Source organism: Crassostrea angulata, chromosome 4 (genome assembly GCF_025612915.1).
Source record: "Crassostrea angulata isolate pt1a10 chromosome 4, ASM2561291v2, whole genome shotgun sequence".
Taxonomy (NCBI): Eukaryota; Metazoa; Mollusca; class Bivalvia; order Ostreida; family Ostreidae; genus Magallana; species Magallana angulata.
This window is the reverse complement of record NC_069114.1, coordinates 26,745,071-26,759,581: the sequence shown is the minus strand read 5'-3', so window position 1 is coordinate 26,759,581 and position 14,511 is coordinate 26,745,071. Positions and strand designations below refer to the sequence as shown.

The following is a 14,511-nucleotide window of genomic DNA, read 5'->3' as shown; positions in this document are numbered from 1 at the left end:
GATGTTTTCCATCTGCATTGTGCAAAACCAAAATAAAGAGCATCAGAAAAATGGATATCTCCAAGATTCCACAATATTGGATGTTGTAAATCACATTCATATGGAAGAGGCATATGGACAATTTAGAAATCACGTACAGAAATACAATCTAATGAAAGAACAATCACTAAAACTAGCAAGGAAAGGCTTAAATTGACGATCAAGACTCAAGATCTTGCAGTATCCAAGATATCAAATGTCACTCAGATTAACAATATCTTATTATAATAAATCAATTTTGAGGTACAAATTAGTTTTGGGGGGTTTTGACTTTGAACATGTTTTTGACAATTGTACAACTGAACAGACCTTAAAAATGGAAATCAATTCATAAGTCTCTTTTGTAATCTATAAAATTGTTTGGACTCCATAAAACAGTAACTTAGACGTAGGGGGTAAACTGATGGTAACTTATTGAACCATATATTGGCTAGGGTTCTTCCGCTTTGACACTATGTCTCTTCATTATCCCCAACACTGAACAGTCAATGTGATTTATTAATGGTGAAGCAAAACTGATGCTGACATCTTTTTGCCATCAAGAGACCACCTGGCTGACACATTAGATTTTCAGCAACTAAAAGTCCATTTTTCACTGGAGCTTTATCCAATAGACCATTTCCTGGTCCATTTTTGTGCCAGCATGGAAAATTGCTTCAATCAAAAGCTGTCAGCTGATAAAAAATTACTTAGGCCAAAACTTTATGGTGAAGTGAGGATTTGGTCTTTACCATCACAAGCCTTTTTTCATGGATAATGGATATCATAGATTTATAGAGTTTTCAATCCTGTCCTTGAATGAAAAGACTTTTCAAATATTACAATTCATGAAAACTTAGAATGTTTGGCATGCCATTAATTACAACATGCCATTGAATTCAGATTTTTAAAACCCAAAAACTGGACAAAGCCCTTGCAATTTTTGGGAAAGGCAAAAATGATCATAAATTTCCCTGTTCGGCTGGTATGAATTCCTACCTTGACAAGAGTTCCAAGGTCGAATAGAATACCCTTAATATTACCCAAGAATGGGATCTTCGCACATGAAACTGACACAAACAGTCATGTAATCATTAAAACTGCATAAAACTTGAAAACCTTTCAGTCTCCCGATTTGAGGCATTGACAGATTATCATGCAATATCAAGATGTTTGTAGAATACACTACAAAGAAATGCCTCACAATAAAGCCACATTAATGAAATTGTTGAGAGCTAGGTTTGAAATAACACATATATTTCCTACCCCTTGAGTATTCGACTGAAAATCAACCAAGCTTTTCCGAAACACAGTCAAATTTTCCTACATGTTAAACTCTCCCACTGTTTCAGAGTCCCATAGGACTAAATAATCCAAGCACTAAATCAGGAGACACAACAAAAAAACGTAACACATACTAACCCAAACAAATTTCCAAGATGTCTTGAGCAAGGACAGGGGCTGGGAAGCTTCCCACAATCCCTCAAACTGACCAAGCTGCTTCCTGGGCGGCAGCAGGGCCGATCCATGGCTTTTTTTTATTCTTTGTAATGGGGCTAAATAATAACATTGATCTAATAACAGTATGGGCCGTGTCTGCAAACACTTTATAACATTGGAATGGCAGCCCTGAGGTCTCTTGAGCTGTAAGTAATTTCATTATGCAACCAGTGCAAAATGACTAACATGGACAATTTCCTTCTTAACAGTGCATTCAACTCCTCATTTTTATATTAATAATCAAATGCCTTTGTCTTTGAAAACCAAGATCAGCTTTGAATGGGTTTTTTTTTTGCATATACATCCCCGTAATTCTACAAAATGCATATTCTGTTGGGAATATTACTACGGTAGATATATACTCCAGCTTTCTCTGCTGGCTGGTCCTCTTAACATGTCATATGCGGTAACAAGTACCCACAATCCCTGACCAGAAATGCGAAGGAGAATTCTCCTAGGTAATTATCTAATGAACAATTTAGAGCTGGTTGATCTCCCTTATAGGAGAACTCTATGCCATTTTCACCTATTTAGAAATGTTAATACCGTAGTTCAGTAATCCAAGATAAAAATCATGATAAAAATATTTCAAAAATTACATCATGTTCAGCTTTGACACCTCCTGAATTCATTTTATAACTATATTTTCCTTTAAAATATTTAAACAAAAATTGGAGAATATTGTACTAGATTTAAATCTGCATATGTACCAAGTTTTGCCAAAATTGTTGTATCCTTATTTCAGGTTAATTATCTCTTCCATTGATCATGGATCAAATTCACTTCAATCCAAAATTTTGTTGCTATACAGGATTTATAAATTTGAAGCACTTGAATTGCATTTCTAAAATTCCCCAAAATCAATACAACTACATACATATATATTCTTAAAATATGTTATGTGACCAATATATGTGAAAGAATTCGTTAACTTCTACACAAAACTTGTACATGCAGGTTTAAATTAAAGTATTAAATATTCTTGTCTGCCGACAGAAACCAAAAAGATTTAAGAAAAAATTTTCAAAGACTTCAGAGCCTCTCTTCTCTTTAATCTCAAAATACAGGAATATGACAGTTCATTGAGGCTGAGATAGCAAATGCAGCTTCCTCCTTTTTTTCAAACAAATAATCATAAGATATTAACTGCGTTATCATGTATGAGAGCTGTATGTGCCAGGACTGTATTGTTTCTTGGCTGTTGCATTCGAGTTATCAATTAATAATCAAGAGCATGAGAAAGACTGGAGTTCTGCCATTTTTCCCCTCACAGAGGAATCATATACTAGTCTAGAAATAATGAAAATATAATATTCATGGCACTCACGAACATGGCACTATGATGATCAATGCATGTGAATATTGGTTGGTTTCATACTTTAGAATAAATGTTTTTGGTCACAAAGCAACAGTGATATGATGCAATCAGCTAGAATTTATTCATCATTATTATAAACATGTTCCAATGCCATCATTTGAGGATCCTCTTAACATCAAGGAAAAATATTTTTTTGGACATGCAGAAAAATCACTTTGCATTTATTTGTACATTTTGAGTAATATAACCTAAGGAAAACATTCAAAGATAATCAAAAATTCTCTTTAAATTACTAAAATGAAGGAAAATGCTTGCAAACGAAGTATTTAATTATTTTTTCTTGGTCTATGACAAATCAATTTGGAGACAAAATATTTCAAAAACTACAGTAAGCAGTTTATATCATATCTTATATCAAAGAACAGAATCGCTTTAGCAGCACAAAAATGCTCTTTATGTAAGAGTTCTTGTAAATTTATAAATCTTTAATTATCAGTTTTCAAACAATAATCAAAGTGCATATTTAACTATTTTAAGTGGAAAACATGAGGATGCGCTATCGGTTTATAAATTTTTTTTTAAAGCAGAAAACACTGGTCTTTTATTAGTTTTGATGCAATCTCAGTTCTAACTTGGAATGAGAAATTCAAAGCTATAATTTGTTGACATTTTCCCCTTTGTCACAACAAAGCCAATCATACTACCAATATGACCTATATGATAGGTTTAGTTTTAGTAGACATAGAAAAGCAAGGGCAGATTATTGACAGACTTTGTCAAGTTTCATAGCTGGTTAGTTTAATAGCTAACTTCCAGACATTCCAGTAATTAAAATCTGCAAACCAGATACCAGGAATGTTTCATTAACTTTATACGGTACAACGTCAGAACTCTATGTCCATCTTTTTATGTTTGTATACACTACATGCATAATTATTTTCTTAAGCTGTCTTGAATTAGATACATGCAGATCCTGGTTTGAATTCTATCTGAGACTTATCTCTATTAAATTCTACCGGTACATCATTTCAATACACACATGCATGGGCGAATCAATTCTCTATGGAAACTCCATTAGTTTAAAAATTATTGCTGGTAGTCTGTGAAACCGTATTTCCTGAAGTGAATTGCAAATTAGCCTTATATTGAATTTCACTTGCTATGCAGCTAAATTTTCACTGTTGTTTGCAACGCCAGATTACAAAATTGTACTTTATTTGACTTGCAAAGCAGCAATTTGTAACTGTATTGACATGGTTTAATAGAGCCAAACCTGGAGTCTGGTCCATTACTCCCAAATTAATGTCTAGCATCAGTTTCATGACTTTTTTTGTTTTATTTGCAAAGATCCTTTAGAAACTTTGGCTAGACAAAATAAAAACTATTTTACAAAGTGATAGTTGTCCCCAAGTGACAAAAGTATCGTACATGATTATAAGACGAGAGAAGTTGGGCTCTCTGGAGAAAACCACTTGACAAGGTTTTTTTTCTGTTTTGTGTTTTCTTTTTTTTTTTTTGACTCCCAAACAATTACAAGGAGAGCATAAATTGCTATAAACAATTACCATCTGGAGATGACGCTCAGGAAAGACAATAATTCAGGGCTAACCCAATCAATGGTAAGATGGTCATTGGCACACAAAATTAGCCTTACACAGGAATCATTAATTCCATCAAGATTCATCTTGGACGTGATCAAACAATGAACTTTTGATCTCTCCCAGAAAAGATCTTTGTCACTGTTGTTTTAACATGGCTATAAAAGATAAAATAAGGATTTCAGATAAAAAAAAAAATTCAGACAGAAAAAACTTGGAGAGGGGGGATGGTTGTTATATGTGTGTACATTGGCTTGTGGCCTTAAATTATTTCATATTTAACATTTGAAAGTACATTTGCCAATCAAGAGTAAAATGTAGTCATAAAAAAATGTGACTTTCAAAGCCTTTTAAAGAAAACTGAAAAAAATAATATGTACCATGGTACATTACATTTGAGGTGGTATGGGACACTTCCATGATGTGACATAATTTGTTTATCGAAATACAATGTAAACAATAAAATGAAGTGTAATCATATATTAAGTAGTTTCTTTCCCATTGCATAGCGCAGTGGGTCAGAGGGTTTACTATGAAACTGTAAGTCATGAGTTTGAATCCAGCTCGGCATTTTACAATTTTTACCTCTCCAAATACTTTTAAAAGCTATTTTTTGGTTGAATACATGTATTGTAAAATTTGAAATTTCTAAAACGGTGAAAGTATTCCATTTATAATGTACTTTAATCCACATTAATATCGACAGATGTCCCATACAACCTTAACGGAGCAAAGTATATTACTATGGTGAAAAAAAATTAAACCCACACTTGTTTCCCATGATGCAATATCTCAGGTCATCGATGGTGATATATCCTCTAGTTCTGATTTCTGATTATCACATCCATTTGCCAACCAAATGCCAGTGGAACATTCGGATCATCAGACCAGACATTTACACAAATGGCCATCAGTGATGGCTACCCACACAATATTGAGAGAGCATGTGCCAGAGGACTGGGAGAAAGATTTGAGAAGGGGACTGCCATTAGAGAAATGTATTTATAATATTTCCATTCCATATTGCTGCAGACATTTTTTTTTCCCCCTTAGACGACCAGACACCGTTCAGCCAGCCAACTGCAAATTTACATGGACATATGACCTTCCATTTTCCGACCATATGCTTCTGGCACACTTTGTATCAATAGGAAAGAAGATATTAATATTTTAGCATTTTACAAATTGATTTGCTGGCCTTCACAAAAAGAATGCAATCTGTGGAATTGTTATTTTCTTTTATCTTCAAAATCAAGAGATACTAGCTCTGCTATTAAGGATATTTGTGTGAGCATATTTAAGTCATATAAAAATGATATGACATTAAAGCGATGGCTCTAAGAGTGTTCAGTTGCATGGGAAATTACAAATGGCAATATAAAAAACAAGAAAACCAAAACATGCTTCTTTATCCCTTTTAGCGAGCAGTGGTTTTTTTCTCCAACGATTTGCCCTGATGCACAGAAGTCACTAATGTTTGACCCTGCAGTGCTGAGAGACTGAATGTTTCAGCAGATTGAAACTGTTCTCCTATCATTAAAACTGTTTTATGGCCATCACTCCAAGACAGAACATGGAGAGAGAGAGAGAGAGAGAGAGAGAGAGAGAGAGAGAGAGAGAGAGAGAGAGAGAGAGAGGGGAGGGGTGGGGGGGAGAGACTTAGAAAAATAGCAAAAACATATAGTTACCGCTGGAGCATGTACCGTAACTGGGTATTATGTTTTATATTTGTTAATATTAAAGTCATTTGCAGAAGCAATTCAATAAGGATAAGTACTGTGAACAAAAATTGTAATATAAAAAGGAAAGGAAAAGTAAGTCTTTCAAATAGTTAAAATATTTTCTGCAACTGTTTTGCTGATTAGTTGAAAGAAAAGACCATATTATTTAAATCCATTGTATTTACTACAACAATGACAATGCCTTCCACTGAATATAAGTATAAAAGTACACTCAAATTCAACTTCATTTCCCCAATAATTGTCGTATAAAGAGCATATATATCTATATTACCCAAACCATTCAGAGGTAATAATTGTTTACATCAAAAAAATTCTAAAGAAATCAATGAATCAATTCATCTTGACCAATTTCTATAACTGTGCAATTCTTATTACTGAACGGTAATAAAATCAAAATATTGAGACTTTATTAGATTGGTATACCCATGACTGTCTGTCAGAACTTTCACAGACATTTGTTACTTATTGATTCAAAGTCTTAGAAGTACATGAAATTCCTTCTTTGTTTTTTTATCTTACATCCTACTCTCCCTTACAACACTGTTTTCTTTATCTGACTGAGGATTAGTCACACTAAGAGTGTCTGATTGGAATGATTTCTTCTCCCTTATACAAACAGAACACAGAAAATACAAAAAAAAAACCATAATAATAACATATGGACGGCTCTAGAGAGATTCAGACTCATATCACTACCGCCTGTTTACATAGGAGATGAGAGAGCTGCATGGAGAGGGTAAATATAGTCCCAACAACGGCACCATTTCTTCACACCCCCTTACAAAAGATCCAGATTCTTTCATTGCAAGTTAACGTGCATTCACTGCACACTAAAATGATTCTTCACAATATTTGCTGTTTTACAATGTACAATGCTTTTTAAAAACCCAATGAATACAAATTATCTTCAAAGTCTTGTGTGTACTGTGGCTATGATAAACCTTTGTATTCTTGTGATCCTACTAACAAGAAAAATCCTACTTCCTAAACAAATATCATTCAACTGCAATTGATCGAATAAAATATAACCAGTAATAAAGAAGTTTAATTTCTCATTGACGTTTTCTCCCAGCCAGCCAAGGCAGTACATGAACTGTTAGACTAGCTTTTTAAAAGTGAAATACTGATCAGAACTTACCCGAGGGAGTAATGCAAGTGCTCCGAACAGCTACAGGGGGGTGGGGAAATAAATTGAAGACTGGGCAGGTTTGAGAACCAATCCAGTACCATTATCCCTGGTCTTCGAACTTTCATAAAAATTCACTTCACACACAGTAAATCACTAATGTCAACAAATTCAAATTGAAAAACTTATATGGTCCACCAAGTCCATATGTTTTCGGTGTGCTTATATTTTTGTATTTCCTCAGAGCCGACCAAAAAAAAAATAAATATCACCACCACTTTCACTAAAAGTACTAGGAATCAGTTCCCCCACAATCTGGTAAAAATTTCCATTAAGAAGGCGATATTTGGGCACTTTTTGATGAATTAATTTGCACCAAGCAGTGCATGTAATGGTGTTTTTCCCTGCTGGATCTCATTCTGTGATGATCGATGTCTCTCCAGAAAGCCATTCCTTCACAAGGAATACATATATATATATACATACATACAACCTTTTCATTGAAAAGAAAAAAAATAAAGGAACAGTGATCAAATATTTATGAAATAATTGAACTATGACAATTTTCTCCAGCAGTGTAGATAATGAGGGAATAATGTACGTGCCTCTACGAGCTAAATCAATATCCCTCCTGAGTCTTTTGATAATGGTAAGTTTTTCAATCAAGTAATGTCTATATATCTCAACAGCATGTTACAACTTTCACTAATTTTTAAATCAACTTCTCCAGGATATTTTTTCACTGACCAAATTCTTTCACTAGTGAACCGTTTCTACAGCACTCTTTTAAATTGGCTCAACATCATGCTGCACTTCTTAATTTACAAACTGTTGAGAAATGTGATCTTTTTTCTACCACAGTTAACAGTTGATAATTAATCCAATTCAGCATGAACTGTATAGTCACAAATATGGTAGAAATGGTTGGCCATCTTATAGCTTTACCACTCAAATCCAACAGATACCTATCCACATCAGGCTTTTTTTCTCTCCTCCTTCTCGATCAGCATGAGCTTTCTGGACTTAACATGAGACACTCAGCCATAATGACCAACAAGAACAAAGCTTGTAATCTATTTTATGGAGAAGGCATTCAACTACCGGTATCTTTAGGCAGGCTTCTTTAATTTTTTTCCCTTTTCTCTCTTTCTCACTCCACAGGTTTTTGAAGACGAACACTTTTTAAATACAGATTTTGCGGCTGATAGCTGTATGATAGAGGACATGCAATGTAGCATAGATACGAACAAGGCAGAAGTAATTAATTATGAATACCTATATCCATTGCATGGAATCAAGATCATAGGATTACAGATTAGCAATCATTATCTGTGATCGCCCAATAAGAGAGTCTTCAGCATCAATGATCAGTTAGTTTTACAAAGTCAGATCGACTTGCAGGGGGCTTCCTTTGATTGAGACACACGCCATAAGTTTATCAATATCAGTTATTTGTAATGTTGATGTTGGCCAAGGACCACATCTTCCCGTAATATACCCATCTCTTTCTCTCCCTCTCCCTCTTATTCTGTGATTACTGCACCATTCCTTCACTAATGAACTCATTCAACCTGGCTAATCTTGTTGAGAGTGAGCAAATACAGATCTCCAATCCCTTTTTTTTTTAACCCTTTATAACATTTTTAAAATTATGAGTATGTACATGTGCTTCTCTTTACAACCCTGTGAGACACTTGTGGCAAATTGTCACTTTATCACATTTTAAGACATTTTTTATTTAAGGACACACACAATATCTCAGCAGGTATTGAATTTATCTTGCTTGAGAGATAATCAAAATGGAACACAAAAATATGAAGCATTATTGCACCTCTATTTTTTGGCATATATCAGAAAACCAGATTTAAGAGGGCTCAATGTTTGTGGCCTTGTTTTAGACTGTAATGATCTCCTTTAAAAGAAAAGCTCTAATAAAAATATAATAAAATCCAAAAATTCAAAAGGCGAAATAAATAGATTTTATTTTACTAAATAATAGTTTATAGCTAAACAAATCATATCTTAAAAATTTAACACAGATCTTATAGTTAGTTTGTTGACCATCCAGCTTCTCTAAAACATGTTTGAAACTAGAAATCATCACAGCATGCTACTAAACCTATAGTGCTAATAAGTTTTCAAAACCTTTTTTTTAATTTGCAAATGGCTCAATGAGGCCAAATATCTGCAACAATTAATATCTGCAAACAAGTACTAAAGTTGTCATTTTTATTCAATTCACACAGAAAAAACCCACTAGTATGCAGCAATAAATAGATTACTTGCAAAGTTTCCAGATATCCACTGCAGTAGTATCTATCATTAACTTCAAACTTGGTTCAGAGTATTACGAATGCAACACTGTAATTGCATCTCAGAATCTCAGACAGACCTGCAGCAATTGTCTAACCTGATGGTTTGGTATCTCTGATGGTGTTAGCAGTGGAAAGGGGTAGGTTTGGAAGGGAGGGGTGTAAAGTCATGTGACAAGGATTCTTGGGACATTATACTGACATAAACGAAGAAAAGGGGTAGTTCTTTACTGGGGGAGTATTGTTGGCAATCTTTTAATATTTGGGTCAAATAATTAAACCCCTTTACAACCCCTGTAAAGGGGTCTAATTTTGGGGCCCAAAAAGAGAGGTGCCTATTGTACACTAGTGCATATTATATTCGGCAAATTATGGTAATCAACATGCAAACTTGGTTACTTAAGAAAGGACATATAATTTGATTCATACACATTTCAATACTGCTTCCTTATGTAGAGGCCATTAAAACATGTATAGCATAAAAAAAATCTTCTTTTTTTAATAAGTGAATTTTTCTGGGACACATTCTCCTTATACATTTTCCTGCTTCTATCACATTTCAATCTTGTCTGCAGCTTTAATGCACCTGAATACCCGGTATATGTGTGGGAAATTTATCTTAATTTTTCCTTTTTCTTTTTTCTATTGAGAAATGGCAGCAATGCATTTTTCATTTAAATCATCCTGGTTAGCCAGAAATATTAGGGGAAAAAAAACCCGTGGAACTCCATCCTGATTGTGTATCATCATTATAATCTGAATTATCAATACTCTGCCATTTTCTCGGTTCCACCATATAATATCACTGATAAGCATCTGCTAATTGAATATTGGTGATATATGGATTTCACAAATAATGAAGAAAATGAGCCATTTTCAAGCAAAGGCTATTTAAGTATATAACTAGTATAGTGGGGATAGAGGGCTTAATTGGTCAACTCCAGGGGTCATATATTTTTTGTGAGTGTAATAAATAAGGGAGGTAACTTTTACATGTCTGGCATCTATGTATCCGATAGGATGGACCTGGTTATTAGAAAAAATGGCAGTTAATATATATTTCTTTTCCCTCAGACTGAAATGTCACACTTTCATTAGTTTAAACATGGCACGTGACTGCCGGCTATATCTCTATGTCCGTCTGGTGAGATAAATATGGTGAAGCCTCCCCGTCTATGAAATTGATCAACCCGATATATTTTTGTAGTCAGTCATAAGTAATAATATTTTTCTAGACAACTATAGGATTAAAATTTTAAAAACTACATGTATTACTGTGGATTCATTCAAATTCATGGTGGCTTGATTTTTGTGGTACATATATTCGTGGGTAGCACTCCCCCATTAATGTATGTCCTCAAATCAAATTTAGAGAGAGTTATAGATCTTTTTAACTGAAACTAAAAACCGACTCATTCATGAAAATACATCCCCATGAATAAGCAAAAAACCCACAAACCAAGAAAATTGACCCCCACAAATTTAAATTTTAATGTTTCTACAGTACTGTACGAGGGTTGTCCCAAAATAATGTAGACAGGACACATAATTTATAATTTGTTCACTGCAAATTCATTAGACTTCTATGTTTTCTTCAATGACCCTTTGGCAAACATTACTGAAAAATTCAAATCTGTACTTTATATATTTCTTGAGAAAAAATGAAATATTAGTAACAACAAGTTTTGTCAGGCGGCGCAATGTGCAATGTCGAAAAATTCCAGTTTTATGTTGTTGCTAAACCCTCCACATCGTTTACGATAACATTTAAGTTTTATTTCCGAAAATGTCTTAGAAAAAAATATTACCTTTGAATATGTACCCTGAGTGCACATTCAACATATATTTCAAATTTTTTTTTTATTTTTTTTTTTTTTTTAAGTACAAACGATCTGTCGGCTCCAAACTTGCCCTGTATTACCTGTTGTTTAACGTCCCTCTAACAGAAATGTGTTGTTCTAAATTTTAACATCCATTGATATGTTCAGGATTTCTTTTTTTCACTTATTGTCATCATACTTGTTCAAATATTTTCAATGTTGTTTAACTACTTATTCACAAAACGCAATTCTAAATGATTTTGTTAATTTCATTTTCTTCCAAAGTCGCTTAGGACTTTTTTCATGGTCTTTACAAAATTGTATCAGTTACTGCTGCGCCGCCTTAAATGCTGACATCATCATTTTATTACGAGTTAACTTTTCAACTTGTCACAAAACGCGCTATAATATATCTAAAAGTTTTGTTATAGCCAAAACATTTTCTGAGTAAATAATAGAATTATTATCAAATATCAACATATGTTTTATTTGATTTTTTTCATTCAAAAAGTACTTTTCCTCGCAATTTTCATTTCATTATGTTGATTTTAACTTTTTGTTTTTGACATTGCGCCACATGTCGAATTTCTGATCTAACATGCTTTCATTTCTCACTAATTTCATCTCAAACAATATTTGATTTTAAAACATTATTTAAAATTAATGCAAATTTCTTGAACCCTTTGTGGCACAAATATCATCTTCCTTTGCCTTCGAATAACACCACATGACCTACGCTATTTTGGGACAACCCTCATACACATTCATTTTAATGCTCCCATTTAACATGTGCTGCATTCTGCCATAATAACCCAGGGTCTCCTTTCTGTCACTTTTTGACTATTTTAAAAATATATATGCATGCCTATCGGAAAAGAACAACAAAATCTATGTAAGGATTTCTTCATTGATATATCCCGTATTTTATCTAAATTAAAACACATTTTTTTTAGGGATTTATAACGGGAATTTTTATTGAGTTAATTCAGAATTTCTTATGAAATCTTCCACAATTCATTTATAAGCATGACTATCCAGGTACTTTCAAGTTGTTTCCAATGCAAAATCCATGTAGACTTCCTATTTATAAGCAATGAACTTGAACACAACAAGATAAATGGGTGTTCTAAAACAGAAATCATTTTAGTGAATGAAAACAGTTTGGGTACCATGATATTTGTGATAATTGAAAAGTAAAATAAAAGTATATAAAAAGAAACTTGGGACACAATTAATGGACAAAATTAATACAGGGCTAATTCAATATAGTTCACTTTCTTCATGTACACAACTCTTTCGGGGCAAACTGAAAACAGCTAGGGCCAAATCTTGTAAAAATAAGATTTGACAAAAAATCACCTTATATAAAGAATGGCATCTTCGCTAGCCAAGGGTTTACGATCCACTCAACTCCTCTACAAGAGCAGAGTGGATCATAAAGAACGGTAGCAAATACATTTTACACATCATGAGTCTTACACATCATGCACATGCTCTAAATGTATGCATGTCATGTACCTTAAATTAATTATATTAATATTTAGCAATATTTTTTAATTTTTTTAGCACACAAAAATTCAGAGTACTTAATTAAATTCTTTAGATAATCCACATAATCATAACCATAAGTTATCACTTTGCTATATCTCTAATAAACATGACTGATGAATACTAGCAACATTGTTGAAAAAGTGTTTGAAAGTGTTTTCTATTACATACTGAAGAGGAGACTTTGGATACAATTTTAAATATGTTTATGTTACAATCATAAAGTATTGGGTTTCTGAATCAGGCAACAGCAATTCGAAATTATAGCAGACAAGATCTAGCACAGTATGTGCTGTAAATTTTGATGATTGCTAAAATTTAATATAATTAATTTAAGGTACATGACCTGCTTAGCATACAGAAGTGGAGGGGAGAGATACATCTAAACAGATGTTAAACTTCTACAACAGTTGGATGGACAAACACACAGACAGAGTGTGTGGCAACTCTCCTTAACTTACTTGCCAATGGTCTCCCAGATGTCATAAACATCATCAAATAGCACTTCTTCATCCGACATCTTGGATCACTGGAATCTACACAAAAAAAAACAACAACAATTAAGGCTGCATTTAAAAGTAATTTAATATATGTTAATAAATTTTTGTATGCAGAAATCAAGTGTTGAATTTTTGCATGGACAGATTTTTTTCAGCTCCAAGTTCATTGTAAACAAAATAAAAACCAACATATTAAGACAAAAAACGAAAATGGATTTAAATTGAAATCAACTTTTCCCACTGACAAATACAAAACATAACATTTATAATACTCCTAGGTTTGTAACCCACTCCTTCTATTATTTTATTTCTAGTGTGGAAAATTATTGATTAGCGAGAGAAATAACAAACCACTGGGGGTAATAATTACCCGGTACCTGTATCACCAGCCCAGAGAGAAATACACCATGTGATTGCCGTGTTTTACATAATGTAACACATTCAACGAGGAACAATAAGTGCGTACATGCTTACGAATAAATTATTCTGACTGAAACAAGACTACTTTCCATACAAAAGTACAAGTATCAGTACTTAGAAAAGACAAATCAGGAAGAGAATTTTTATACTGCTCAAATGTGTATTGAATGCAAAAGGAAAAGCATTTTATAAAACCACTTCCAATCTCATCTTTCCTATATTCTGTCCCAGGTTACGTTTCCCTCACATTTTCACCTGACAAGCTGTAGGGTGCGTTTCAAGGAAGAAATCTTGGGATTTTTTTAACTTTGTTTGAACACAGAAGTATTTATAGATATCAAATAATTAAGCAAAATGTACCGAGAAATGCGAGGATACCTTGAAACTGAGTTTAGCCCTGCATGGCTATAAAGATTCTGACTTTCGGCCTGCCTATTAACATTTAGTGGGTTTTTTTTAAATGTTACACACAACACTAAACTGTAATGTCTAAAAGTTCAATTCACATATTGCAGAGTGTGATAAAAATCAATCAGCAATATAGCTGTTTTATTGACCTCGCTCACTATCCTATCTGATGAATAACCCCAAATAACTCGGTCTTCATTG

The 14,511-nt window shown here is 33.4% G+C and overlaps 1 protein-coding gene across 10 annotated transcripts in view; it reads right to left on the bottom strand.

Annotated features, from left to right (window-relative positions):
* The window catches only part of LOC128179583 (peripheral plasma membrane protein CASK-like), an 81,454-nt gene that overhangs the window by 64,519 nt on the left and 2,424 nt on the right, over positions 1–14,511 (bottom strand). For 3 of the 10 annotated variants that reach the window (XM_052847028.1, XM_052847031.1, XM_052847030.1), the window contains exon 2: positions 13,444–13,518. In XM_052847028.1, the coding sequence (XP_052702988.1) occupies positions 13,444–13,502 (59 nt within the window). In that variant the 5' untranslated portion in view covers positions 13,503–13,518. Of the gene's footprint in view, positions 1–7,314; positions 8,679–13,443; positions 13,519–14,511 lie in introns of those variants that run through there. The other 7 variants (XM_052847025.1, XM_052847026.1, XM_052847033.1 and 4 more) reach the window with 7 other exon arrangements.